This window comes from Urocampus carinirostris, chromosome 10 (assembly GCF_059441175.1).
Source record: "Urocampus carinirostris isolate Australia breed hairy pipefish chromosome 10, RoL_Ucar_1.0, whole genome shotgun sequence".
Classification (NCBI taxonomy): Eukaryota; Metazoa; Chordata; class Actinopteri; order Syngnathiformes; family Syngnathidae; genus Urocampus; species Urocampus carinirostris.
Window position 1 is genome coordinate 1766516 of NC_142358.1, and position 27253 is coordinate 1793768.

Sequence of the window (27253 nt, forward strand, 5' to 3'; positions counted from 1 at the left end):
TCTCAAAGGACTGCACAGGATTACAGTTACAAAATTACACAATTACCTGATCTTAAACCAGCATGCGGGCAAGGAAAACTCAAAAACCTCAGTGTGAGGACAAAAGAGAAACCTTGAGAAAGGACCTCACATGTGGTAATCCCCCTTCCAGGATTGACCAGGGTGAATTACAATTAGCATTACTGTACACATACTAGTAAACATAATGTAAGATGTTGAAAATGTCCGGAAAGTGCATGACATCAACGACGCCCCCAGCCTGCAAACCAGTCCAGAAAGTCTATGACGGCCACGACGCTGCCTCTCGTCTCTGCCAGCTGGTAAATGCAGGGGTTGACATGCTGCAGGTCAGACGCCGGTCCGCTGACCCATCCCAAATCATCCTTCTCCTTCGTATCAGCCAGGCAGGCCTCGGAAAAAGACAGGACAAAACAGAATACAAGGTGGGCATCAATCATATGCTTTGGAATAGAAGAGTGTCTTAAGCCTCGATTTAAAAACTTCCGTTGAGGTTGCAGATCTTATCTCCAGAGGCAGGGCGTTCCATAACACCGGGGCCAGGATGGAGAACGCTCTCGAGCCCGCAGACTTCTTGGCTCTCGGAGTCACAAGTAGACCGGAATTTTCCGAGCGCAGACTCCGTGCAGGAACATAGGGGGAAATCAAATCGTACGTATATGTACTCATGAAAATAAATGGTTTGCGAGCCATATATTTACTCATGAACAGCCATAAATGGCTCGCGAGTCATAGGGTACTGACCCCTGATTTAGACTATTGATATTCATTGACTTTACCATGATATTATCATACAGCATTATCAATAAAATGTATACCCTTTTAAAAACTAATTACATTTCCTCGCCTAAAATAAAATAATTGTAATTTTTTGTTAAAAATAATGATAAAAGCAAGCACACTATTTTGTATTGGGATCCTTCCTCGTGGGCATGGCAATATAGCGCCTGCATAATTTACGTTTAATGTTTTTTTTTTATGGACCAAATGGAAGGTTGAGTATTAATAATTAACAATTAATAATTTGATGGATAACAACATATTTAGAGGAAAAAATAAAAAAGCAATAGAAAAATGATAACACGAAGCAGGTCAGTACGGCGGCTTGGTCGTTCAGCTACCGCAGCATCCCTGTGTGGAGTTTGCATGTTTCTCGTGCCTGTGTGAGTTTCCTCCGAGCACTCCGGTTTCCTCCCACATTCCAAAAACATGCATGTCAGGTTAAGAGGCTGGTCCAAATTGTCCCTAGGTGAGAATGCACGAGTGAGTTGTCTGTCTCTGTGTGCCCTGCAACTGGCTGGCAACCAATTCAGGGTGTCCCCTGCCCAATGCCCGAAGATAGCTGGGATCTAACTCCGCCGCGACCCTATTGAGGATAAGCGGTGTCGATAATGGATGGATGGATAATACAACGAAAGCACGATATTTTTAGTGCAATCGATCCTCATGGTAGGTGGGCTATCACAACGTCTACGTCATCAAACATCCGATCGTTTTATATTGTTTTAAGTGGACCAAATAGAACGCACAAAAGTTATCATATATTGATAATTTGATGGAGAATAATATATAGAAATATAAATAAAAAACTGCAAACGTAATAGCACTGAGAAAACCGTTGCCTCCAAGCGTTGAAGGAAATATACTCCAGAGTTGCAGACATCACTAATCAATGCACGAATGTTCGTTCGCCAGCCTGCGGTCGGTGATTCAGTATTCAGATCCTGCACTGCGGGACAAAGGACAACGTCCCCATCACCAGTAAGTGTATGTTTATGTCTTTATTTTTTTATTAAAATGATAAAATGATGTTGTAGACGATTGAGCAGTTGATGTTTCTTTACAAAAGGAGGCTAGATAGCCTTGATAAATATCCTGCAAAACCACACCCATACTGCAAAAAATGAAGGATACAATATGAAAGCCACAAATAATGCAATGTGCATTGTACAAGTGAAAATTTCGGAACAAAATAGTTTTCCCCCAGTGATTTAAGATCAGGTATTATTATCGTGATTCATCTCTAAAAAGTAGTGACCATGGGCACTGGGATGGCCCCTAAGGACAGTTAAGGTGCCCGTGGACCTGTTCTGAAAATAACTCCAGTGCAGGATCATTTTAGTTTTCTAGTAGGTGGGGATGGACTTCTGGCTCATGACAATAATTTCAGGATTGTAACTTAAAAAATAGTCTGATGGTGCTTTGGTCAGAGATTTATAAAGTTTACCCTTTTATGATGTGTTTTTTTAAACTTTATACTACCATCAGGCTTATTATCTTAATCATCCTTAATTGGTTAATTTGAAGAGTGATTGTTTAACCTCACTATCACCCTTTTTTTAAATTCAAAGTGTAAATGTTCAAGTTGATATTTTATACTTAAATTGAGCACAATTGTCGCATTTACCCCCCCCCCCTGCTTATTATTTGAATCGATGTGGGCTGCAACAAATAATTGATAAAACGTGTTAAATTTGATTATTAAAAGCGTTGGCAACTAATTAGACAATTGATTAGTTGTATCATGTGATTTATTAGCCACTAGATACATTAAATCATTGCAAATAAGAGTGCTCACAATTATGTTCTGATGCTGAGAGTTGTATTACCACTTCGGTGAGCGCGCCAAGACCATTTTTATTAAAGTTATTACACTTTTTAAAATATTTTCAGTCAAGTCACATTTATTTGTAGAGCCCTTGATTACAAAAAATGTCACAAAGGATTGCACAGGATTACAATAACGCCATCGCCTGATCTTAAACCAACATGCGGGCAAGGAAAAACTCAAAACCTCAGCGTGAGGAAAAAGAAACCTTGAGAAGGGGCCTCATAAGTGGTAAACCCCCTTCCAGGATGACCAGAATGGAATAGATTTAGCATTGGGTAACATTACACAAAAATAGTAAACATCAATAAAAGAGAACAATACGTAACATGTTATATTTGTCCGGAAAGTACATGACAGCAACAACGCCTCAAGCTTGTAACATAGTCCAAAACAGCAATGACACAGCTTTCCATCTCTGACGGCTGGTCGATGCAGGCGTTGACATGCTTCAGGTCCAGATGCTGGTCCACTGACTCATCTCAAAACAGACCTTCTCCCTCATATCACCAGGCAAAGTCGGAAAAAGACAGGAAAAGAAAAATATGAGGTGGGCATCAATCATAAACTATTCAATAGAAGTGTCCTAAGTCTAAATTTAAAATGTTCCACTGAGGTTGCAGATTTTATCTCCAGAGGCAGAGCATTCCACAGCACTTGGGCCCGGATGGAGAACGCTTTCGAGCCTGCAGTCTTCTTCTTGGCTCTCGGAGTCACAAGTAGACCAGCATTTTCAGAGCGGAGGCTCTGGCAGGAACATAGGGGGAAACCAAATCTGAGAGATAAGAGGGGGCAAGTCCATGCAAACATTTGTATGTTAGTAACAGAATCTTAAAGTCACATCTTAAGTGGACTAGAAGCCAGTGCAAGTTGTCCAACACAGAAGTAATATGCTCAATTTTCTTTGTCTTTTTCTTTTTCTGAGCCAACTGCAAACTTTGGATGCTAGACATCAGGAGAGCAGAAAGCAATAAATTACAGCTATCAAGCCAAGAAGTAATAAACGCATGAATTAGAACCTCTGCATCTGATTGGGACAGCATCAAAAGAATCTTTGCAATATTACAGAGGTGGAAGAAGGCTATTCTATTAATATTTTTCACGTGTGACTGAAACGACAGACGAGGATCAAATATAACACCTAGGTTTTGACTGAGTCACTAAGGGTGATATTACATTTGTCTACGTTCAGTGCAGTGCTTGAAAACAATTCACGACAATGAGCTGCACCAACAATCAACCTTTCAGTTTTTTCTGGGTTAGGGCGCAAATAATTGAGTGACGTCCATCTTTGAATCTCAGTAAGGAAAGCCTCCAGATTTCTACAACTTAACGGTCCAGTTGTCTCCAGTGGCAGATACTGTTGAGTGTCCTCTACATAGCAATGGAAACTAATATTATACTTGCAGATAATATCACCAAGCGGAAGCATATAAATACTAAAAAGAAGGAGGCCAAGTACAGAGCCCTGTGGAATGCCACAGGGCACAGAGTGGTTAGAGGTCGGATTGCCTTAGTTAACACATTGCGTCTTGCATGAGAGGTAGGACCTAAACCACGAGAGTACAGTTCCTGAGATAACAAACCATTCCAGAAAAACAAGTGATTTGTTGCGGTCCACAGTATCAAAACCAGCACTGAGATCCAGCAGCAGTAACATTGACGAGGTACCGGAATCTATTGCTAAAAGGAGATCATTGGTTACTTTGATCAGGGCTGTCTCAGGAGAGTGATTTGCTTTTAATGCTGACTGGACAGTTTCAAAGAGATCATTTTACGACATAAAGTCATTTAGCTGCTGTGCAACGACCTTTTCAATTAATTTTGCAAAAAATGGCAAATTTAACACTGGCTTATAAATTACCTGGCTTTCCGGGTCATGTTTAGGTCGCTTAAGCGTGGGTTTAGTGACAGCAGACTTGAAGACTGCCGGAACAATACCCAAGGATAGCGATGTATTAATAATATTTAAAACTGAAGGCAATGTTTCTGAAGAGCCGCCGACACGGTCTTGACCCAAAACCTCCGCATCTTTAAGGTAGGTCGGAGCTGCAGAGCACGTTCATTTAAAATTTCATTCCGGATGAGTTGAATCCTGATTAAAAAATACCATAAAGTCATTAGGAGAATAAGTAGAACTATTTGGGTTAAGTTGCTGTCTAGTAAGTTTCGCCATTGTGTCGAGCAAAAATTTCGGATTATTTTTATGTACAACAATAATCGATGCTTTAGCTGAGGCAACAGCTACTTTATATTTCAGCAAGCTGTCACACCAGGCCAGTCGGAAGACCTCCAGCTTTGCAGTGCGCCATTTTCGTTGAAGTTTCCTGCAACCTTAACCGGTTTGGCCACCCCTGATATAGAGTCTTCCCATCTTTATGAGTGGGCACATCAACTATTTGATTCAAACCAAATGTATCAATCAGTGACTTAAAAGCAACCGCAAGTGAATTAGATGGGGAGTTTATGTGAACATTTAAATCACCAATAATTACAACATTGTCCGCATAAATTACTAAGTCTGTTAACAGTTCCGAGAATTAATCCAAAATATTTGAATATGGTCCAGGTGAGTGAAACACAAAAACTACATCAATTAATGTTGACATTGAGGACCTCATAACAAATGCTTCAAAAGGTTTAAAAACAGTAGAGGTACCGGGAGTGAATTTCAGCAAACTCTCAGATAAAAGAGCAAAACCGCCACCTATATATATATATATATATATATATATATATATATATATATATATATATATATATATAATGTGTGTGTGTGTTGATAAATCACCTGCTTATTAATTTGCTAATGCCTTGGGTCTCTGGCTAAAGGGTTGATATTAACAGTGTTTTTGTAAGAAAATGTGACGACGAATATATGACGTCTTTTAATTTATTTTTATAGTTGGCAAAAGCGAAGAGTAGGATGATGGGAGTCTGTTGCGGCCAGGAGAGACCGCTAGTGATCAGTGTTTCATTCACGGCGTGCGCTCTGACCATCGTTTGCCTCCCCTTGCTCGGCCTCATCACTTGCGTCCTCACCTCGTCTGTTTTTCATTTTGAAGACTCTACCAGCACGCATTGCAAGGTAGGGAAAAAGAGAAAGAAAGATTCAAGGAAAGAAAGAAAAAGAAGGTAAAAAAACAAAAGAATGACATTCTGGAAAAAGACTAAATAAGTAAAGGGTGAAAGAAAGGGAGAAAAATATATCTCAAGGCAAATTTCAACAGAAACGCCAAACCCGCTCTCCAGACAAACGCTAATTTTTTAGTACTGTCTGATGTTTGATCAAATTAAAATTTGTCTCGCCCCTCAGTTATTTAGGAGTATTAAGACTCATTTGGCCGTTGTTTTAAAACAAGTTGCAAGTAATGTTCTTTTGGAAAAATGTCACAAAATACTGCAAACAATAATGTTGTCTTATTTACCCTTCGCAAGTTAGTTTAGTTATTACTGTAGCAGTCACTATTTGTCCTAAGTTCTACACAAGTTAATATTCATACTTGACTTGTGCGTCATATGTATTTCGTGTATTGTTTCTTTAAGTACAACTACTATTCATTAAACATCTTTATTTAGAGTAACACCTTGGTGGTATATTTCATAATGATGTGACATTCTGTGTGTGAACTGTGTGATTGTTGGACAGAAAACAACTAGAAATCACTCTGGGTTAAATAATAATTTACTTTCAGAAAAACGAACTCACATTGAGCCAAAATACATAAGATTAAATAAATAATATATCACAAAATTTAACAAAAATATACCAATACTTCCATGAAACTGGAAAACACAAACTGGAACTTCATGGAGTTCTTAATAAGATAAAATATTTTCTTTTTATAAAACAAAGTAAACATTGCAGAGATGTCACTGTTCTGGCAATTTGTCCACGGGCTTCCCAAAAAGGATCAGGAACCGCTCAGTTTTGGCCTCGGTTTCTACGGTCCTTTTCTGCACTCTGATAGACTCCTCTTTCAAAAAGTCAAGGAGTGTATCGTGCGTCCTTTTTTTCTGGGTGATTTGGGGTTTGGTTCCGGAGTGGAAGATGCCGACGACGTGCCGCCCGGTGGTGTGGATGGTGTGGTAGCTGTGATGGTGGCCAGCTCTTCCACGGGACGTTCTACATTGCCTTTCAGAGTAACATGACAATGTGATATATTGTGTATGTATATGAAACAGGATATACACAACAACAGCTCACAGGATAGGATGATGTAGATCAAATTGAATTTTGCATTACCTTTTATTTCTGCCCTAAATTTGATGGCCAAGATGGCCACTTCTCCAGAGGGTGTCGACACTTGGTAGCCCATGAACATGAACCCCCACTGAATCCCACTGAGCAGACAGCTCTCAACCAAATAACGTCTCCGTTCCAGAGCCCCACTAACTATCTCTCACCCAAACGCCAGGCTTAACTCCTAAACCTCATCGGTAAGAGATGGGGTCCATGTGCATGCATTATGGGATACTGGTGCTCAGTCTAGTCTTATTAATGAGAACCGGAGGAAAGTGAATTTATCCCATCGCGTGGTGGGACCTATTGATCAACTGTTGGGGTCAGACAGATTAATTGGACTGGCAGCAAACCAAACAGAAATACCCTTCCGGGGTTGGGTGGACGTAGAGTTCAGGCTAGGCAAAGATGTTGACCACATAAAAGAACCACTGTTAGTACCCGCTCTAGTGTCAAGTGACTCAAATGTTGCAGAACGGCCTAAATTTGGCTTTAATGTAATAGAAACTGTCCTAAATGGGGAGGTGATGTCGGAGTAAGGTCAGCAACTATCCTCCAAGTGAGAAAGGCATTTTCGGTAACTTTTAAATGTGCAAAGTCAACGCTCAGACTTGTTCAGTCCCAAGAAATTAAGAAAGAAGTGGGAATTGTGTATACGGAGAAGAAGAGGATCCAACTTGCAGCTGGACAGGTCAGTGTTGTATATGTGAGAGCTAGAAGTGGAGCACAATTTCGAGGTCAAAAACTTCTACTTGTGCCTGGTGAAGAACCCGCCCTACCTGAGGTGGTCAGTATTAAAGAGGGGTTAGTCACTATATCCACTGACAGGTCAATGTATGTGCCAATCCCCATTGCAAATGTCAGTAAGCAGACCCTTACCGTAAATAAACGCACAGTCCTGGGTCACGTCTAGATAGTCAAGACTGCCTATCCAGTAAGAATGGAACAGTAAAGAGTGGTGTCACCAAAATGGGATGGAGGGATAGAGAACTGTGAACAGAGTGACACCAATTAGGCAGTTAAACAGCAAAAGGACCCCACTATACACCAACCAAAAACGCCAAAACCAAGTTAGTGGTATCCCCCAGTTGATCATTTCCACCTAACTGATGACCAGACGAACACTGTGGAGCGATTACTGAAAGAGGAGTGTCATGCGTTTGCCCATGATGACATAGGATGTATCCCTTCCCTGAAGCTTCACATTGGTCTTCCGGACCCTACTCTAGTAAGAGGGACATACATATCAGTCCTCAATCCACTACATAATGAGGTCAAAGAATATGTACTTGCTGAACCATGGTTGGATTGTCCAGTCAAGATCTCCATATGCATCACCAGTGGTGTGTGTGAGGAAGGAAGATGGGACATTGAGACTCTGCTGTGATTATAGGCAGCTGAACAGAAAATCGATCCCTGATTGTCATGCAATACTCTCGAATCCAAGATATGCTAGACTCGCTCACAGGCAGCTCTTGGTTCTCACTGTTGGATCAGGGGAAGGCCTTACACCAGGGTTTCCTGAGTGAGAAAAGTCAACACCTCACTGCCTTCAGAACTCCCTGGGGAGTTCCCTTTATCAGTGGACCAGAATCCCCTTTGGTTTGAGTTCACCCCCTGCTGAGATTCAGCGTAACATGGAAGTGTGCCTTGTGGGTCTGAGCGATATCTGTCAACCATACCTTGATGATAATCTCGTTCACAGTTCTAGCTTCGAAGACCATGTCAACCACATTAGATCTGTGTGACAGAGATACCAGAAATATGGAGGTAAGCAGAAAGGTGAGCGGAAAGCATGGGACCAAAAGAACGAAAGGTAACCTCCTACCTAACACCCCCATACACTGGACACCTACCCACCAAGAGACACTGAACCTCCTCATAGATAAGCTGATCAAGCCCCCCATTCTTGGCTACACTGACTTCACCCAGCCATTCACTTTTCATTGTGATGCCTGCCAGGAGGGGACTGGGTTCAGTGCTTTATCAGAGGCAGAACGGAAAAATGGTTGTTTTTGGATACGGCTCCAGAACACTAACCGAAACGTAAAAGAATTATTACATTAATCATTGCACTCAGGAAAGCTAGAGTTCTTAGCACTGAAGTGGGTGATTTGTGAGCGTTTCAGGGACCATTTGTATAATGCTCATGTTGGAATTTCTTGTTAAATCAACACAAACTTCAATTAATCATCTGACTTCAATTTGTGACCTTTCCCAATCACCACTCATCCAAACAGTTTGCGCGCTCTTTTCTGCATAGAAGGTTTTCCAGAAGCCGGCATTTTCAGTCACAAGTGGATTTATTTCTAACAACAAATCAATACAGCTCTGCAAGCTTCTCCTTCCAAAAGCCAACTCCTCTCCTTCTTCCGAGTTGCTCAACAAAAAATCTCCTCCGCCACTTTGTTGGGTTCCATTGGTCTCCCGTTCCCGGAAGAATGGCGCGTCGACTCCCCCTTGTCGAGGCACAGCCCACTCCCATTGGTCTCCCGTCCCGGAAGAATGGCGCGTCAACCTCCTCCGCCTCGGCCCCCAGACAGCTGGTCACCTCCCACTGCCTGAGAGCTGCCCCACATAATCTACTCCAGAAAACTTTTGCACAAAACACAAAGAGTCCAACAGACAAACCCAAATTCAAACTGCCATATTCCTTTATTTCCTCTCACGACCTCAGACAACTGAGGTCATCACTCGAACACCCCAGTTCCCGCCATTCACCGAAAATCAGCAAACGATTAAAAAAATCTGCAGAAAAATTAAAAATCAATACAAAATTTCATTCTTGTATAAAATCATTAATAAATTTCATTCCATTATAAAATCATTAGTAAATTTCATTCCATTATAAAATTATTTGTACATTTCATTCCATTATAAAATCATTAGTAAATTTCATCCCATTTGACGTTTTTTTAATCCGCTTCTTACTAACCTTCCCTCTCTTGACCAGCCTGTCCGGGCGGTCAACCCGTAGGCTCACCATTAGTAGGCACAAAATCAGGTGCCAGCCGCAACTGTGAGTAATGATACCACTTATGTCCTTTAGAGTCCAGCTGTATGGCATGTGAGGTTCTAGACAGAACCCTGAACAGTCCCTTCCAGCGCGGTTCAGTCCACTTCCGGGAAAGCACCCGGAGGTAGACGAATTGCCTTGTCAGCCACCTGGGTAGACACACTGGATACAAGTGAGTGAAGATACGTCCAGTAAGCTGCGTGTGACAAATCCGGCGTCGGCAGTTTGGATGGTGGCACCAAAGTGGAGGCAGGGCCAGGCATGAGGCGACCAGTCAATAATTCAAAGCCCGTCATTTTATGGACAGTTTGGTGGACAACTAGGAGTGCCAAGGGCAAGGCTTGCAACCACGTCATGTCAAGTCAAGTCAAATTTATTTATATAGCCCTTAATCACAAAAATGTCTCAAAGGACTCATTTTGGTTTGAGCTACGATTTTCGCCAATTTCTCTTTCAAAGTCCTATTGAATCTTTCCACTTTGCCTTGGCTCTGGGGGTGATAAACACACCCAAAGCGATGTTTCAGCCCCAAAAGGGCCTCAACCTTGGCCGTTGCTTTGTTGTTGAAATGAGTACCATTGTCTGATCTAATCAATGCAGGAAAGCCATGTGTCGGGATATAATGATTTGCTAGAGCTTTAATCACTGATGTGGTGTCTTCCTTGGCACACGTATAAGCCTCTGGCCAACGTGAATATAAATCCACAATGACCAGAAGGAAACACTTACCATTTACTATGTCAATCATGTCCGTAAGGTCAATGACAATTTCAGCTCCAGGCCAGGCCACAGGAGAGAATTCCCCTGGTTTAGGTTTCAATGTCGGCCTGGCATTAAAAGTTTGGCATAGGTCACAGGCTGCCACGAACTGCCAGACCACCTCTTGTAACTTTGGATGCCACCATTGACGGAGTTTTGGAAGCATTGCCTGAGGCCCCACATGCGCCACTGTATGAGCCTCAGACAACACTGAGGTCATGAGTTGCCCTTCCGTGAGGACCGGCTCGCCCCTGGGGCCCACCCAGAGACCATCCAATCGCCTGACTTCTTTTGACGAGATCCACACTGATTTTTGTTCGGGTGACGACTTACCTTGTGCCTCCATGATCTCATCCAGTGCCACCTCGGGGGCCACTTGGAGATCCGGAGGTTCGCCATCCCAAACCACAACGGAGGATGCTAACATCATCTCCCCCTGTGGAATGTACCCGGCCACTTCCTTCGCAAGGGCGTCTGCCCTCTCATTACCTTTCGCCACCATGGTGTTGGCTTTCTGTCCCGGGACCTTCACAATTGCCAATTTGTGAGGGCCCTTGATTGCTTCATACAAGCGCTCCATTAGGGTTTTGTGAGCAATTACCTTGCCTTTTTTTCCCCACGAGTAGGACAAACACAAACACATGAAAAAAAAGCTGATAGGATAGGTACACACAGGATAGAAATAACGAATAAGACATACGCCACACTCTCACACCAATAGCGGCCATGCCGCCATGGGAGGCGCCGACCTTATTGGGGGCATTAGGGATTCAGTGTCTTGCCCATGGACACCTCGACAAACAACACGGAGTAGCCGGGACTTGAACCTGCGGTCCTTTGATCCCAAGACAAGCGCTCTACCTCCTGAGTCACGATGGAAATGTCGAAATTTGAAAATACATGAAAAATACATAAAAAATGTCAACGTGGGTTGAGCATCGAGGGCCGTGCAGGACGGATGAGAACTCCACAGCGCCACGCTGGTGGCCAACTGCACAACTGCGGAGACCCTCCGCTGCACGTCCCCTGCATTCTATCCTGACAGTGGGCGATCCCAAAAAAAAACAAAAAAAAAATGTATACAACTAGGTTATCACAACATTTTATCAAATACATATTTTCTAATCAATTCCCTCTTCAGAATTGTTAATCTATTTTGGTTTCTAAATCTCAAATTTGGCTGATTTGCACGGTTCCCGTCACTGAATTGAACCACATTCTGAATTATCCCCTCGCCAAATAAAACATATGATTCACTCTTTTTAAAAAAAAATGTATTTATTTTATTTTTTAACAATGCATTATCATTTTAGGCCAATCTTTAAGCATCACTTTTGTAAACATTTTCTTCTTTGCTTCTTTATTTATTTTTTATTCTACTTTAAATCCTAATATCATGTTTACTCTAAAGTATTGTGTCTAATCTTGTTGCATGCATGTTTTCATTAAAAATATCGATGTAGACGTTTATTCACATCTTCTGTTTAGCATATCAGCATTCTGAATTTCTTCTTGCTAGGTTTTCATTGCACAATTTTTACCCATGTAAATGCACAGTGCTTTTGTCAACCGATATAAAATCAAAGGTATTTTCCTGTTACCTATTTTCCTTAAAAATCACCCTGATGCCCCTGCATCTGGAGAGAAATATCAACGTTTCCTGGAGAACATATTCAAAATACAATTTTAGCAGGATTCATGTGTTAAAAATAAAATCATTTACAATCCAAATTTATGAATCTTCCTCAGATTTGTAAACACTTTGTCAATTAAACAAGACCCTAATATGATTTAAAGCAGACATGTGTTGTTTGTTTTCCTGTCTTGTTGACGGCCTTGGACGTCTGGCTCAGTCCATTGTGACGTTCACTTGTAAATCCACTGGTTGAATGTGTCCATGTGTCTTATCCGTATCAGTGCAACACTGACCTTGATCGTTGTCGTTTTTTTTTCTTTTTCTCTTGAAACTGGCTGCAATCAGGTCAGAGTGTCCCCTGCTCACTGTTCGAGGACAGCCTGGATGTGCTCCAGTGTCCCCACGACCCTGCTGTTGACAAGCGGCGCAGACAATGGATGCGTGAATGTCTTTGTTAGTTTTTTTTTTTCTCAGCTGTGTCCCCCTCACAGCGACGAGTATATTGTCCATTTTCAGTTCTTTTCAACAGTCCATTTGACTTCCAAAGCATGTATTTCCTTTTCTGTGCAAATCAGAATCCTGTTAAATCAGTCATGTTTACAAACTGGGATGTTTGCTCTAGGTTAAATGACCATGCAGACATTATCTTAGCAATTACATTCTTAAATTTTCCATGATCTTCCTCAAGATCAATTAATCTGCTCCTCGTTGTCTTTTGAAAATGCTCTCTCCATAGACAAATTGTTTTCTTAGTTTACCCAAACTATATATATCAACATTTAACATGCTCAAATTCAAATTTTTAAACTATCACACTGCCTAAGCATCAAAAATCTTAAAAAAAATAAAATAAAAAATGTCTAATTGAACTTAACGTGAAAAACGTTTTAATTTTAATTTCCCCTCATTCTATTCAACTATCTTTTCTCATGGATTCAATGTAGAATGACACCTACTTATCAGTAATAAATTGCCTCATTGCCTCACATTCCATTAACACTCTTGTGTGTTTATTTTAATTTTATTTTATTTATTTTTTAACAAAGGAAGCACATCTCATTCAGTGAATGATTGAGCGTGCAAATTATTTTTTTTCCCTCATATTAACATTTTAATAACAATTTAATATCATTCCTCTTCTCCTTAATTTTGGTATCCGCTTACTTCCTGTGCTTGCCGGGCCCTCATTTGCACCTAGCGTCAGCACGGGCGACTCTACACTACCTTGCTGCTCCCCCCTCAATTTTTCTCTCATTATTCACAGCCTGTTCGATCAACAGTGTGGTCGCGGGTGTCATGTGTGAATCCTCTCCTTCTACATCTAAAACCATTCTTCCACCCAGCGTAATTACCGGAGCCATGAGTGGCGCAGCCGGATATGGCGGCGGCCCAAGGACATACTGTCGCGAATCCGGCAACTGTGGATAAGTGCCTCTCAAACATTCTGTCTTTTCAACTACTTCCTTTTCTTCCTCCGCACTCTTATCACTGTTCTTCCTCCGCATTCTTATCACTGTCCTCCTTTGTAATCACTGCCAATGCCGTCGCTATGACCGGCAACTGGTGAAGGCCTCGTCTATTTTTTTTTCCAATTGTTTCACTTCTTCCTTTAGTTTGTTACGTTGTCGCCATCCGCCTTGACTCTGATCCTCCTTCATCCCTCGGACATCTGCCAACATTTTACTTTCCTTTTCCTTCTTAATTTTCTTACTCTTGATCCTGCGAATTAGCTGCGTTTCTAACTTTGCATAATGACCTTTAATCTCAGACCATACGTCCGTCATTCTCCAATCCACTCGTGCATGTCCTGACAACTTTTTACGCAGAACAATTTTACTTCACACTCACACCGCTTTCACACAGATACGTAAATCCCAGATTTTAAACCGAATCGTAACCACGAATAGTTCCAAACTACTGTATTTTAGTAGGTAAATCTCAGATTTTAAACCCTACTGACGTCCAACTTTTTACGCAGAACAATTTTACGTCACACACCGCTTCGACACAGATAGGTAAATTCCAGATTTTAAACCGAATCGTAATCACGAATAGTTCCAAACTATTTTAGTAGGTAAATCCCAGATTTGAAACCCTTCTGACGTCCACACTATTACTCTTTACGCCGTTCCGCTCCTCTTTCCTCTTTTGATTTAGTGTCGCCAATGTGCAGAATTTTGAAAAGGATTCTGCTTACCTCGTTTTCACTGTGGGGCCCAGACTATTGTGGTTTTTCTCGAAGTCCCGGACTTCTTTTACCTCTCTTGCAGTCACATCGGGGGTCACCATAAATTGCTCTCCTTCTTCCGAGTTGCTCAGCAAAAAATCTCCTCGCCACTTTGTTGGATTCCATTGGTCTCCCGTTCCCGAAAGAATGGCGCGTCGACTCCACCTGGTCGAGGCGCAGCCCACTCCCATTGGTCTCCCGTCCCGGAAGAATGGCGCGTCAACCTCCTCCGCCTCGGCCCCCAGACAGCTGGTCACCTCCCACTGCCTGAGAGCTGCCCCACGTAATCTACTCCAGAAAACTTTTGCACAAAACACAGAGAGTCCAACAGACAAACCCAAATTCAAACTTCCATATTCCTTTACTCCTCATTTCACAGTCGATATAGATAACAACCCCCTGACCTATGTCCTCTCAACAGCTAAGCTTAACGCTACAGGTCATAGGTGGCTCGCTGAGTTGTGAGATTTTAACTTCTCAATAAAGTACCGCCCTGGCAAACATAACGTTGATATCGCGTATGCCTGTAGACATAAACAAGCTCATGGAGCAGTGTACAGAGGAGGTTCACCAGGAGGTTATCAGTGTATCTGTGCAGGGAGTGACTATACAAAAGGATACACCTTCCATTTGGGCTTTGCCAATGTCTGTAGAGGCTGTAACAGCAGTGAGAGACTCACCTACCCTGAGCAAACCTATAACACCAGAGCAAATCAAAGAAAGTCAGCTGAGAGACCCTGTCATCAATCAAGTCCTCCATTTAAAGAAAAATGGTCAGCAGCAGCCTCCTGTCAAGCTACTCAAAACTGAGTCAGCTGACAAAAGAGCTTTATTGAGACAATGGCATAAGGTGTATATTGATGAGAAAGGTGTCTTCTACAGAAAAGCCGGTGACAAATGTCAGCTTGTCCTGCCAAAAGAATATCACTCCGCTGTATTTCAAGAACTCCACTGTGAGATGGGACATCCTGGTATTGACAGAAAACAAAGCTTGATCAGAGACCGTTTTTATTGGGCCCGTATGCAGAGTGACATAGACCACTTTGTCACCAAGGTCTGTGAGTGTCTGAAGACTAAACAACCCCACAAAACAACCAGGGCCCCTCTCATGCCCATTGTATCAACACGCCCTATCGAAATAGTGTCTGTTGAGTTCCTCCACTGAGAGACATGAAAACTAGGCTACCAGTATATCCTAGTAGTAATGGATGATTACACCTGCTTCGCACAGGCCTATGCCACTAAGAACAAAAGTACAAAGACGATGGTTGACAAGATGTTTGATGATTTTGTTCTGCATTGGGGGTTTTCTGAACGTATTCATTATGACATGGGTGGTGAGTTCCAGAATCGACTGATAGACCAGCTGCAGTGGTGTGAGAAGCTCGCATACGACCTGGTATCATCCACAAGGCAACGGACAGGAAGAGCGTTTTAACAGGACACTACTGTCAATGCTCTGAACCCTCACAGCTACAGAAAAAGCAGACTGGAAAAGTTCATTGGCCAAGATGATTCATGCATACAACTGCAGACGCCAAGTCTCACGGGCTCTCACATGATTTAGTGAGACTTGCTCAATAAAGGAACCTTAATGCCAACAATTAAACTGTGTCATGTGAGACTGACATTTATTATGTATTTTGCAGATGAGGTAAAACAACAAAAAACAAAAATAAATAAAACAAATTTGTAACACCAGCTGGAGTTAGCCCGTCCACCTGGGTCCCGTTACAAATACACATTGTGACCACTTGTGACTTTCACTGTTCAGGTCCCCAATTACTTGCCTTCCATCAGCGCCTCCATCAGTCTGAGTCCGGAACAGCACATTTGGCGTTTCTGCGTGGGCTTGCACTCGGCCCCTCGCTTTTTGGTGGCCTTCACGTACTTCAAATTCTACAAATTGCGCTTTGCAGCCCGTCTCACTGAAAGAAGGCTAGCTCACCTTGGCCTGACCCTCTCCGTCCTCGAGAACTTCGGCCTGCTGCTGCTCACCTATGTCTCCTCCAGCGAGACCAACTGTGAGTGACCTTGGTCTTATCTTTTACGTTTTATATCATCTAGAGCAGCGTTTCTCAACTTTCATGGTTCCAAGAAGTGCTTGAAATCCTTGAATTTAAATGCTGTGTTTTCAAGGTCAGGAAAGTGCTTGAAAATGATTCAATCTTTTCCATTGCTGTGTTTCCTGGCAGTCTGACTTTACAGACCACACGTTAAAAAAAAGGGAACAAGTGCGTAAAAATCACACAGATTGTGGCTCCAATCCTCATGATTGAGTCCCCTACTGTCACATCCAAAAGGACAGGTAAATTATTTAAAAAAATGCAAAAAAATAACTATTTACAATTCTGTTTTAACCAATTTAGACACACATATTCTGTAAAAACACACACAAAATCAATAAACTAAAATAAGTTAAAAAAAAAACCAAAAGATCAGCAGTCTCGAAGATTGAAAGATTGAATGCACTCTGCTAGGGAGCAATCACGATCCATGCTCTCATCCACCACAGACAAAGAATTGACAGCAGCTTTCAACAAGTCGCCAAAGACCTAGACATCTTCATCCAGGAGACAAGCAATCTTAGCGGCCATGATTTCTCACTCGGCGTCAAGAGTGCCCCGACCAAGGCCGCCTGGGTTTCCGCGGAGATCACTGCGTCATTAGCAAAGTGCAGATCTGTCATCCGTTCCTCACCAAACGACACTCCGCAGTCCCCCTCGACACCTGTTTGAAGTCGATGCACGAGACTCACAACAAATTTACGGAACCGCTCGGTGAGGACACGAAGCGCCAGGATTTGGTCTACTGTCAACCGTTTTGGAATGAAACCCGACTGTTCAGGCCGCTGTTGCGCAAGAAGCTTGCCGCAAATCCTGTCCAATCGGATCCTGGCAAAGACCTCTCCCGGGACCGAGAGGAGTGTAAACCACGATAGTTGTTGTACCCACGGGTATCACCCTTTCCCTTCCAGATGGAAACAATGATGCCCTTTCTCCTGTCGGTAGTGTTGACCACCGAGTTCAACACGGAAGAAATAAGTGCATGCAACAGCTTGAGGACGGCGTCACCGCCAGCTTTGAGCATCTCTGCGTGGATTCCACAGACCCCTGCCTTCTTTCTGTCCTCTAGTTGTTCAACCCCTTTTCTGGTTTCTTCCAGGGAAGGTGGACTGTAATCTAGATGGGGATGAGCGCATCGTCGTCCTGCGCAAAGAGGTCTCGGCTAGGCGGATCGACCGCATAAGGCCCTCAAAATACTTGGCCCCGCGGGCCCCAACCTGAACCTGATCAGACAGGACTTTGCCGCTCGCTGAGAGGAACACAGGGCACCGCGCAAGCGTCCCTGGAGAACAGAGGGCCCTTATAGCTTTGTAGGCTAATCGCGAGTTGCCAGTTTGAAGGTCGCTCTCGACCCGCCCACAGAGGTCACTAACCCTCCTCTTGTGGTCACTGCACGTTAGAGGTAAGATCGGGCCAAAAAAAAGCACCCGAGCCCGACGCAGGCCCGAGGGGTATTAAACCCGACCCGGACCGAGCCCGACTAATTAACTGGATTTGCTGGCCCGGCCCGAGGGGAGCCCGAAATTACATATTTTATTTATAAGGAGGGGTGATTTATGATAACAAATTAAACTCTGCCTTTTGTTACAACATCTAGGCCTAAGTTAAATAAAACTGTATAAACATTTACATCTTTTATATTTCTGTGTCTGCACTGCAGATGTTACATTAAGCGACAATCTGTCATTGACGGTTTTTTTTTAGAGGCGCCGTAAACATTTAAGAGCGTCCGTCATTTTGACGACTTGATCATTGGGCCATAATCCACAGCAGCAGTACGTCCTTAAGATTCTAGCGTTGGCTTCGCTGAGTGTCAAATTGACACACAGCGAAGCCAACGCAAGTGTCTGTATCATTTTTGACGATCAATTTGAAAGTGCTCCACAGTTCACTCTTACCAGAGTGTGTTTTCCTTGTCAGTTCTCCTCTCTTTAGTTCATCTTTCACTTCTTGTTGGTCCGACTCCATATCGGGGATACCAGGCCAAAATCATGCGAATTTGCGGAGGGGAAGATTATTAAGAGGATGTAGCGAGCAGAGACGGGATTCGTAGGCGGAGTGCCAAACAAAGGTGCCAACGGGAGCTGCTTTAATGACATGTAAACTTGCAATTACAAAACAAACACGGGAGTCGCTAGAACCGGCCGAATTAAGAGTCCCCCTAGGAACTCGCTAACTAAACAATGGTTCCGTGGGTGAATTATGTACAACCCACTACAAGGACAGCATTCACGTCACGTGCACAGAGCATGCTCTGGCTCCGTTAAATAGCAATTACAGCTCCTTCTCCGTTTTATCCAAATTATTTATTTTATAACAAGTATTCCTTGGTCTAGTATCCATACATAGTTTAAGTATATATTTTTAATGAACATATATTTATAATTATTAATTAATTAAAAAAAAAAAAAAAAAAAAAAAGCAGGACCGAACCCGACCCGACCCGACCGTATGACTGACATTTCAGGCCCGACCCGGCCCGAAATTGCCTCGGGTTCGGGTTCGGGTTCGGGCTCGGGCCATAAATTCTAGGTCTACTGCACGTACCCCGAAAGGCCCTCCGCCTCAGCTCCCTGCACAGCTTGGTCCTGCCATCGACTCTAGCTCTGTGACACTCCGATGATTTCAACAGTTTCCTCGGAGATGCAATCTTGAGATTTCTTTGTGAGGCTAGGCATGCATTCATCAGCAGCATCCAGAACGCAGGAAGTTCCACACCTGTTCCTGTTTCCAAAAGCGTGTTGGCATACGCATGAGCAATGACAGGAATGCGCAGATGGGAGACGTCCGACCAGGGACGACGAACCAGCGCCTGCCTAGGGGTCCTATATCGCAGTCTCAGCAATGTAATCAGCAGCCTGTGGTCACAGTTGTAGAAACAAAATGTATATTTCCAAAGTTAAGGGTGGGAAAACTATATATCCACTATTGTCCGGTGCGACAACAGACAGATCTACTGGTAACTCAGCTTTACCACATTTCCCATCACAGCCCGCGTGTGCTCCGCCCCTTCGTTTTGATTGGTCTGTAGAACACATAACAGAATACATCTCTAAAATAAATACATTACAAAAATATACAGTTGCAAATACATATTATACATGGTTACACATATTTACGAAGAAAGACAGTACACCGAGAGAGTTTTCAAAGCTTTAATAATAATAATATAACTTTCATCCCAAACCGTGCCTTTGAAAGGTACCAACATGCTAGTAGGATCACGCTCGCTACGTATCAAACATGCCTGTGAAGATAAAGTATCGCGTAATTGAGGAATTCGCGGCAGATCGTCTTCAACTTCCTCCTCATAACTACAGCCATGAAGAGCATATTCCTCATTATCGGAACATATCTTGACTTTACAGAGAGTATATGCTTCGACTTAAAGGTTACAGTCTTACTTGGCGCACATATTCTGCTGGTCTTAATTATACCTTTTATACTCCAGCGCCGCTGGTGGCCGTCAGAAAAATTCCATAAATAAGCCGCTTCACTGAATAAGCCGCAGGGCTGAACATTTGGGACAGAAGTAGCGGTTTATAGTCCGGAATTTACGGTAATCGATATCTTTCTTTGTGACGTCGTCATCGGAATTACCAAGACCATCGTCTAAAATCCAGTCTTTGGAACCACAACCCAGCAATCCTCAACTCATGGCTCAACGCAAAGTCAAGCAGCATTGAGGAGCTCTGGTCGCGCTTTGCTGAACCAAGACGACCAACACATGACTCGTATTTGGTACTGGAAGTGCTAGTGGTTGCATTGAAGTCTCCCAGGACAGTAAGGGAATCGCCTCTAGGAACTGCATACACCACCAATCGGAGTTTGGTGTAGAACGCTTCTTTCACGGAGTCATCACTCATCCGAGTCAGCGCGTACACTGCGACGAGAGAGACCTTCCCCATGGAGTGGGCAAATCTCAGTGGCATAATACGCTCACAGACTGGTGACACCTCCCGAACCTGGGGGACCAGACCTCGGCCAACCGCCACCCCTTCAGTATGGGAATTGTCTCCTCAGACAGACTAGTAGTGGGTGTAGAGCCAGGGGGTGACAGCTCAGCACCGCCGCTAGCTCCCAACCCGGCCCAACCCGGTTGCTTTGAGGTTTCCTCCCTTTCCGGCGATGGGGCTCCCGGAGAGTATCTTACACACTTGCAGGTGTAGAGCATACCTCATCTCATCTCATTAGCAGCACCGCTTATCCTCAGTAGGGTCGCGGGGGTGCTGGAGCCCATCCCAGCAATCATCCGGCAGACCTGTTTATGTATTTTTCTTTATTGTTGCACTACCCTTTCTTTATTTTTTTATATCATCCAAATTTCAGTCTTTGAATACAGGAAGGAATTGAAAGTTTTTTCTGAAAAAAAATCTGATTCATCGATAAATCAAAAAAAGAATCCACTGATTCATTGATTATTAAAATAATCGTTCGTTGCAGCCCTAAAGTATACTGAACGATGGTATCCTTTTTTGCAAAGATAAAATAGGTCACTACTCTGCGGCACACTAGATAAAGTCTCATGCACACTATGCACACCGGTAGAAAACTCTGATCTATGGATCAATAAATTGAAGCGATTATTATGACAGTACAGTAAAGCCTCGGGATACACGAATACATTCTGAGGTGAGGATCACTAAGAGAAATTAGTGTATGGTGAAGGATAAAAACCTATTCTCAATCGTTTCGAAGCCCTGGTACCCCAGGTAAAGCGTTAAAACAAAATAGTACCGAAGTGCGACGTTGCACACTAATGTTTACAGTATATAGTATTTATGTGTAAAATACCATATTTTTCGGACTATAAGGTGCACCTAAAAGCCCCAAATTTGCCAGGCATTAATAAGTGCGCCTTAAAATCCAGTGTGTCTTATATGCCAGAAAGTACGGGATATACAATTAAAAATGTGTCATTACAATGCGATGCTACCACATACGCTAACCACTTACGATTGTATCAATTCATTTTAGTGGTTAAGCAAGATTTCATGTTAGTCTATGTTCTATGAATAGTTTATTTGTTGGTTGATTAATTTTAGTTCTTAGAATATTTTTTATTTAGTATGCTTTCAGTACGGAGCATCCTGTATCTTGACTATTATTAAAATCCTGTTTTGCGAGCGTGGGTGGGTGTTTGGCTTAACCGACTTATCCGAAAATTTACATGTTAGTATTTTAGGTCTAGTGTCTTTAGCTAGATTCTAAAAACATACAACATCAATAAACATCTGCTTTTTGTGTTCAAGCTGCCCTTGAGCTGCATGCGCTCATACTGCTCTTTCCTACTCGCTAGCGGCTCCCTGCCGCTTTTTCAACAAACCATGGCCTGAACAACCTTGCTCAAGTAGAATGCCTGGCAATGTTGGGCTATTATGCTTGTATGAAAACATTTCGCAAATTAATATTTTGGAGGAGAAAGTGCGCCTCATAGTCAGGTGCACCTCTGATTCCAGCAAATATGGTACATGAATAGGATTTAATAACATCAAAACTTAATTTTTACGTTAAAAAAATTACATTTGTTTTGCCTTTGTTGTGATGTGACCTGAGCTGGTGGAGTGAAGTAGAAGGTAGATGCAAAGGACGGGAGAGGACAGTGGAGACAATTATAAACTGATTTTAAAATGTCCACTAGTAAGGATTGTCATATATTTTGTATTTCTTTCTTTGATTGTGGCCTTATTTTTTACAATAGTCCCAGTCACGATTGGTGACAGTCATGCAACAGATTTCAAGCTCCTTTTCCATTGTTATTATCTCTCTTGCTGCTCCTTTTGGCTTCACTGTAAGTCTTGGGACATAAGTGAATAGACACAATACAAAAAAATTATGTATCACCTACTCAAAGTCCTTAGAATGGACACAAGATTCTGAATTGGATGAAGATAAAGGCATCGTGGTAGTTAGTTAGCATAGCATATCTGTATTTTCCTAATGCTGTGACGGAAACCAATAGCGGCCAGGCATCCTATATGTCATCGACAAATAGCAGACAAGAATCTTCTAGGCTCATCAGACACAAGAACGTCGCAAAGTTTGAATTTAGTAAGTTCTCAGGCACACAAAATAATTCATTTTTGGTGTGGTTTTGTGGAGAAAATGCCGCAGCAACTAATAAAACATCTTATTCCACACTGTAAAGTGAAAACGTTGTATGGTGGGGTCAACATATCTTGTGGGTCGACTTGGCTTTTTTTTAAGGTGTTTTTTTCCTTTTTCTACATTGCAGTCATCCACCAAAAAGGCTTTGTCCTCTTCCTTCTCAGCTCCTTCTTGTACATGACAGTGACTTGTCATCTGTGGAAGGCCATCAGGAAATGTTCCTTCAATCCTGAGGTAAAACCTTCATCACTCAGCATTTACTCTTGCAAAAATGCCACCCAGACAAAATAACAACCAAAATCCCGTTGTTTATTTCAAACCATAAAAATATTGCAATATAGACTTAATGTAGATAAATTTAACAATATATAAGTATAATATACATACTCATATTCTAAAAAGGGCAGCACGGCGGCGCAGTGGTTAGCGCTTGTGCGGCACAGTTCATGTCATGGGAACCTGTCGTGGGTTCAAATCCAGCTCCAGACTTCCTGTGCGGAGTTTGTATGTTCTCCCCGTGCTTGCGTGGGTTTCCTCCGGGCACTCCGGTTTCCTCCCACATTCCAAAAACATGCATTTCAGGTGAATTGGCCGGTCTAAATTGTCCCTAGGTGTGAATGAGCGAATGAGTTGTCTGTCCCTGTGTGCCCTGCGATTGGCTGGCAACCAGTTCAGGGTGTCCCCTGCCCACTGCCCGGAGATGGCTGGGATGGGCTCCAGCCCCCCCGCGACCCTAACAAGGATAAGCGGTACGGCTAATGAGATGAGATGAGATATTCTAAAAATATTTTGTAATTTACCTTTTCCAGTAAAGTTGCACCTCCACACTGCAAAACATCTTGTTAAAACATCAACAGAAATTTTAATAATATTTTTTATGGGCAAAATTGATGAAATGATAGCTTTGAGTGTCCCGATTAACAGTTACTCTTAGGGTCTGGTGCGCTTCTGTCCACCAGAGGGAACCTAATTGGTTTGTAATTGGGACAGGTGTGTCAGCCCCACAGTTGTCCCTGATTAGTCTAAACCTTTTCATTTTCCAACATCACCTTGTCTCAGACCATCCTGCTTTCTGAGGTTTGTTTTTTGTTCAGATAATTTTATTGTTGTTATAATTTATTTGTTTGATACTTTGTTGATGATGTAGCTATAAATGCCATCTTTTTTCAAACACCTCGCCATTTTTCCTGCATGTGAGTCCATCGCAAAACCATAACATTACAATGAAAATTGTTGCTAATTTGTTTAAAAAGAGTTTGATTTTTTTTTGTGTGTGTGTGTTTTTTCCAGGATGCGATATCCCATCACTGGAAAGTGCGTTTGTTACTCCTCAACTTGTGCTTCTGTGCTTTTGCTGGATTCTTCTACGTCAAACATAATTTGTACTGTGAGGTGGGGAGTAAGTATGATATTATAACATATTTCTTCCCCTTTTTTTCCTTGTTTCCTCATCTAGCTACTCATGTTAGCCACGTGGCTGCAGGTTATGGCTCGTTTCTGCCTAGTGCAGTATCACAGATGATCATGCAAGCGGACTCCGCTAAATCTCGTGATGTGATTCAGACACCTCATCCTCTCTCATCTCATTAGCTGTACCGCTTATCCTTATTAGGGTCGTGGGGGGGCTGGAGCCATCTCCGGGCAGGGGGACACCCTGAACTGGTTTCCAGCCAATCGCAGGGCACACGGGGACAGAGAACTCACTCGCTCAGTCACACCTAGGGACAATTTGGACTGGCCAATTCACCTGAAATGCATGTCTTTGGAATGTGCCCGGAGTGCCCGGAGGAAACCCACGCAAGCACGGGGAGAACATACAAACTCCGCACAGTAAGGCCGGTAGCTGGATTTGAACCCTCACAGGAGGTTCCCACGACCTCAGAACTGTGCCGCACACGCGCTAACCACTGCGCCGCCGTGCTGCCCCTGATTCAGACACATTTGAGTTTATATTACCGTTTCCTTCTCTAATACTCTACTTTAGCCACTTGTCTGCAAGCTATGGCTTGCTGCTAGCCACTTTTATTATTGTTAGCTGCGCCTGCTTCATCCCTCGGTGTCACTTGCCTTACAGTGCCGATCATGCAAGCAACTGTCACCAAGTCCCCTGATTGAAGCATCTTACGATTTTTTTTTTTTACTGCACACAGAATGTTAAACACTCATCTATCCATTATCCGCACCACTTATCCTCGGTAGGGTCGCGGGGATGCTGGGGCCCATCCCAGTTATCTTTGGGCAGTGGCCAGGGGACACCCTCAACTGGTTGGCAGCCAGTAGCAGGGCACACAGGGACAGACAACTCACTCGCTCATTCACAGCTAGGGACAATTTGGCCAATCAACCTGACATGCATGTTTTTGGAATGTGGGAGGAAACCGGAGAGCTCGGGGGAAACCCTCGCAAGCACGGGGAGAACATGCAAACTCTGCACAGGAGGATTGGATTCCATGACCTCAGAACTGTGCCGCGGATGCGCTAACCACTCATCCTCCATGCCACCCGAATAATTAACAGTGATATTATATTATGCCTTTCTAGCAATTTTGTCCTAATAAATGTGTATTCTTTTTTTATGTTAAATATATTTCAACAGTGCTGTTTTGGCTAAAGATTACACATGATCTGATTCGGCTCCAAATTTTCATTTTGTTGCATCCCATTTTGGTCTGTCTTGCAGTTTTACTTGACTTCCAGAGCTGTCATGCAAGAGAATGTTGCAGAGTTCAACGATCAGGCATTTTCCACCTTTTTTTTTTCTCTACTCCCTCTTTCTCTAGGCACTCATGTTAGGCTATGGCTTGCCACAAGTCACTATTGTTATTGTGAGCCACTCTGTTGTAGATTAAGCTCGCTCTTGCAATCTGCTACTGACCTTTTAGTAGCTTCTACTGCTTGCCGCTAAAGCTAGCTGCTTCGACCAACTCCAACTATTGGCTCTTTTCTGCCATTTTGGTTGTTTTCAGGTCACCTAGTCTTTTGTAGTCTCTGGCAGGAATTAACAACAATTGTTTATTTTTACCTGATGCTCGCTGAAATTCAGAAAATCTGCAAATAGGCTTGAGAATTTCTCTAAGTGGTATCTTTTGGGCTTCTGCTATGTGTCTTCTTCCAATGCTCACACATAAGCTACAAGGACCTCCGGTGGTTAATCATTACTCACTGTCACTTTCAGGAAAAAGTGTTATGCTGCTATTTAATGGTGCTACTTTAAAAATGTAATTTTGCAGAATAGTGATGAATTATTTCTGTATACACAGGGGGTCGGGAAACCTTTTTTGACCCCAAAATTCATAATAGCAAAATCTTTTTTTTTCTTTTCTGAGAGACTCATAACATATATATTGAACAGAATGGCCAAACCCGGTCTCCACAAAAAGGCTTATTTTTCAGTGCAATTTTTTTTCTCTGTATGACATTCGATGAGTTGATAACATTTTCGAAATAATAATGATAATGCCAGAGCCTGTGTCCCATATCAACAAATAAACCACTTTATATTTTTCTCTCTCCCACAGATTATTTGGGGATAAATCAAGCTCAAATGGGGTGTGAGTTTTTTTGTACAATGTAACAACAAAACTGCAAACGATAAGTTCCCTGATATACTTACATTCGACGCATGTAAAAGAGAGGGGAGTGTGCTATGTGTTTAGAGATCTGGCAACCCCTACCGCTTACCTGATCAAATTATTCTGAATGCTTGGTTGGTGTTTTGGGGTGTTTACAGTTTGTTTTGTGGGTTATTATCACAAAGTGAAGCAACAGTGGATATATATATATATATATATATATATATATATTATAGCCAAAAAAGTGTCTGTCGGCATGACACCTGGACTGTTCGCTGTAGTTGAGAGAGTGCCCTTTATTTACTGGACGGAACAAATTGTATTACAGTAAGTGTTGCTTCAGCTATGCATGCACTAAACATAATTTGGTGTTTATCAGAATAGTAACACTATAGAGCAAATTTATATGTTGCATGTACTCATGAAGAGTCATATCTGGCTCACAAGCTACAGGATTCCAAACCTTGGTATAAACTGTTCATTTTAAGGACTAATGATTTTTATTCACCTTTTGCAGGTTACACGCTTTTCGCCCTGTTCGAGTACATGATCGTCTTCTCCAACATGGCCTTCCACCTGACGGCGGTTTGGGACTTTAAAAGCTGGGAAGTGGTGGTCATTTCCTGCTCAGAAGGCAGGCAATTCTGACTGAAGACCCCCCACCATGGGTTTGAAGGCAAAGATTGCCAATGTTGCCTTTTTTTCGACATATGATAAGAGTACATTCAAGAAAGAGATACACTGAAGTTAGAGGACAAATTTTGACTTGAATGTGACGTGCATAACGTTGTTGTTTTTATTGTGCAGAGAGAGACTTGCCGTTAGACGGAAAGAAAGAGAACAGCAGAGTTGATGTAGTAACACTATATCAGTGTGACAACTCTTGGGGCTGGAGTTTGAAAGATGCAACAATAAATATTAAAATGCACTATAACTGTTTTTCTTTCTTACGATTACCTTTAACTGATGAATCCTGCTCTTGGAGACCCATACCGATTCT

At 42.6% G+C, this 27253-nt stretch overlaps 1 protein-coding gene across 11 annotated transcripts; it reads left to right on the forward strand.

Annotated features, from left to right (window-relative positions):
• The first annotated feature begins 1169 nt into the window (after positions 1-1169).
• Positions 1170-27181, forward strand: LOC148357458 (acyltransferase PGAP2-like). Of its 11 annotated transcripts, none has more exons than XM_088345802.1 (9): positions 1260-1467; positions 1714-1779; positions 3065-3176; positions 3243-3418; positions 5532-5714; positions 16282-16531; positions 22809-22915; positions 23972-24080; positions 26771-27181. In XM_088345802.1, the coding sequence occupies exons 5-9, from the start codon at positions 5553-5555 to the stop codon at positions 26899-26901; spliced, it is 759 nt and encodes a 252-aa protein (XP_088201928.1). In that variant the 5' UTR covers positions 1260-1467; positions 1714-1779; positions 3065-3176; positions 3243-3418; positions 5532-5552; the 3' UTR covers positions 26902-27181. The 11 variants fall into 11 exon arrangements, 9 of the variants coding, with proteins under 9 accessions (XP_088201934.1, XP_088201928.1, XP_088201929.1 ...); XM_088345803.1 differs by having other exon boundaries at positions 3250-3418; XM_088345807.1 differs by lacking the exon at positions 3243-3418.
• Positions 27182-27253: the final 72 nt, after the last annotated feature.

Coding starts and splice junctions, on each gene's coding strand:
- LOC148357458 (XM_088345800.1), top strand. Junction 1,786..5,531: donor CGTCCCCATCACCAGTAAGT/GTATGTTTATGT, acceptor TTATTTTTATAG/TTGGCAAAAGCGAAGAGTAG. Junction 5,715..16,281: donor CTACCAGCACGCATTGCAAG/GTAGGGAAAAAG, acceptor TTCACTGTTCAG/GTCCCCAATTACTTGCCTTC.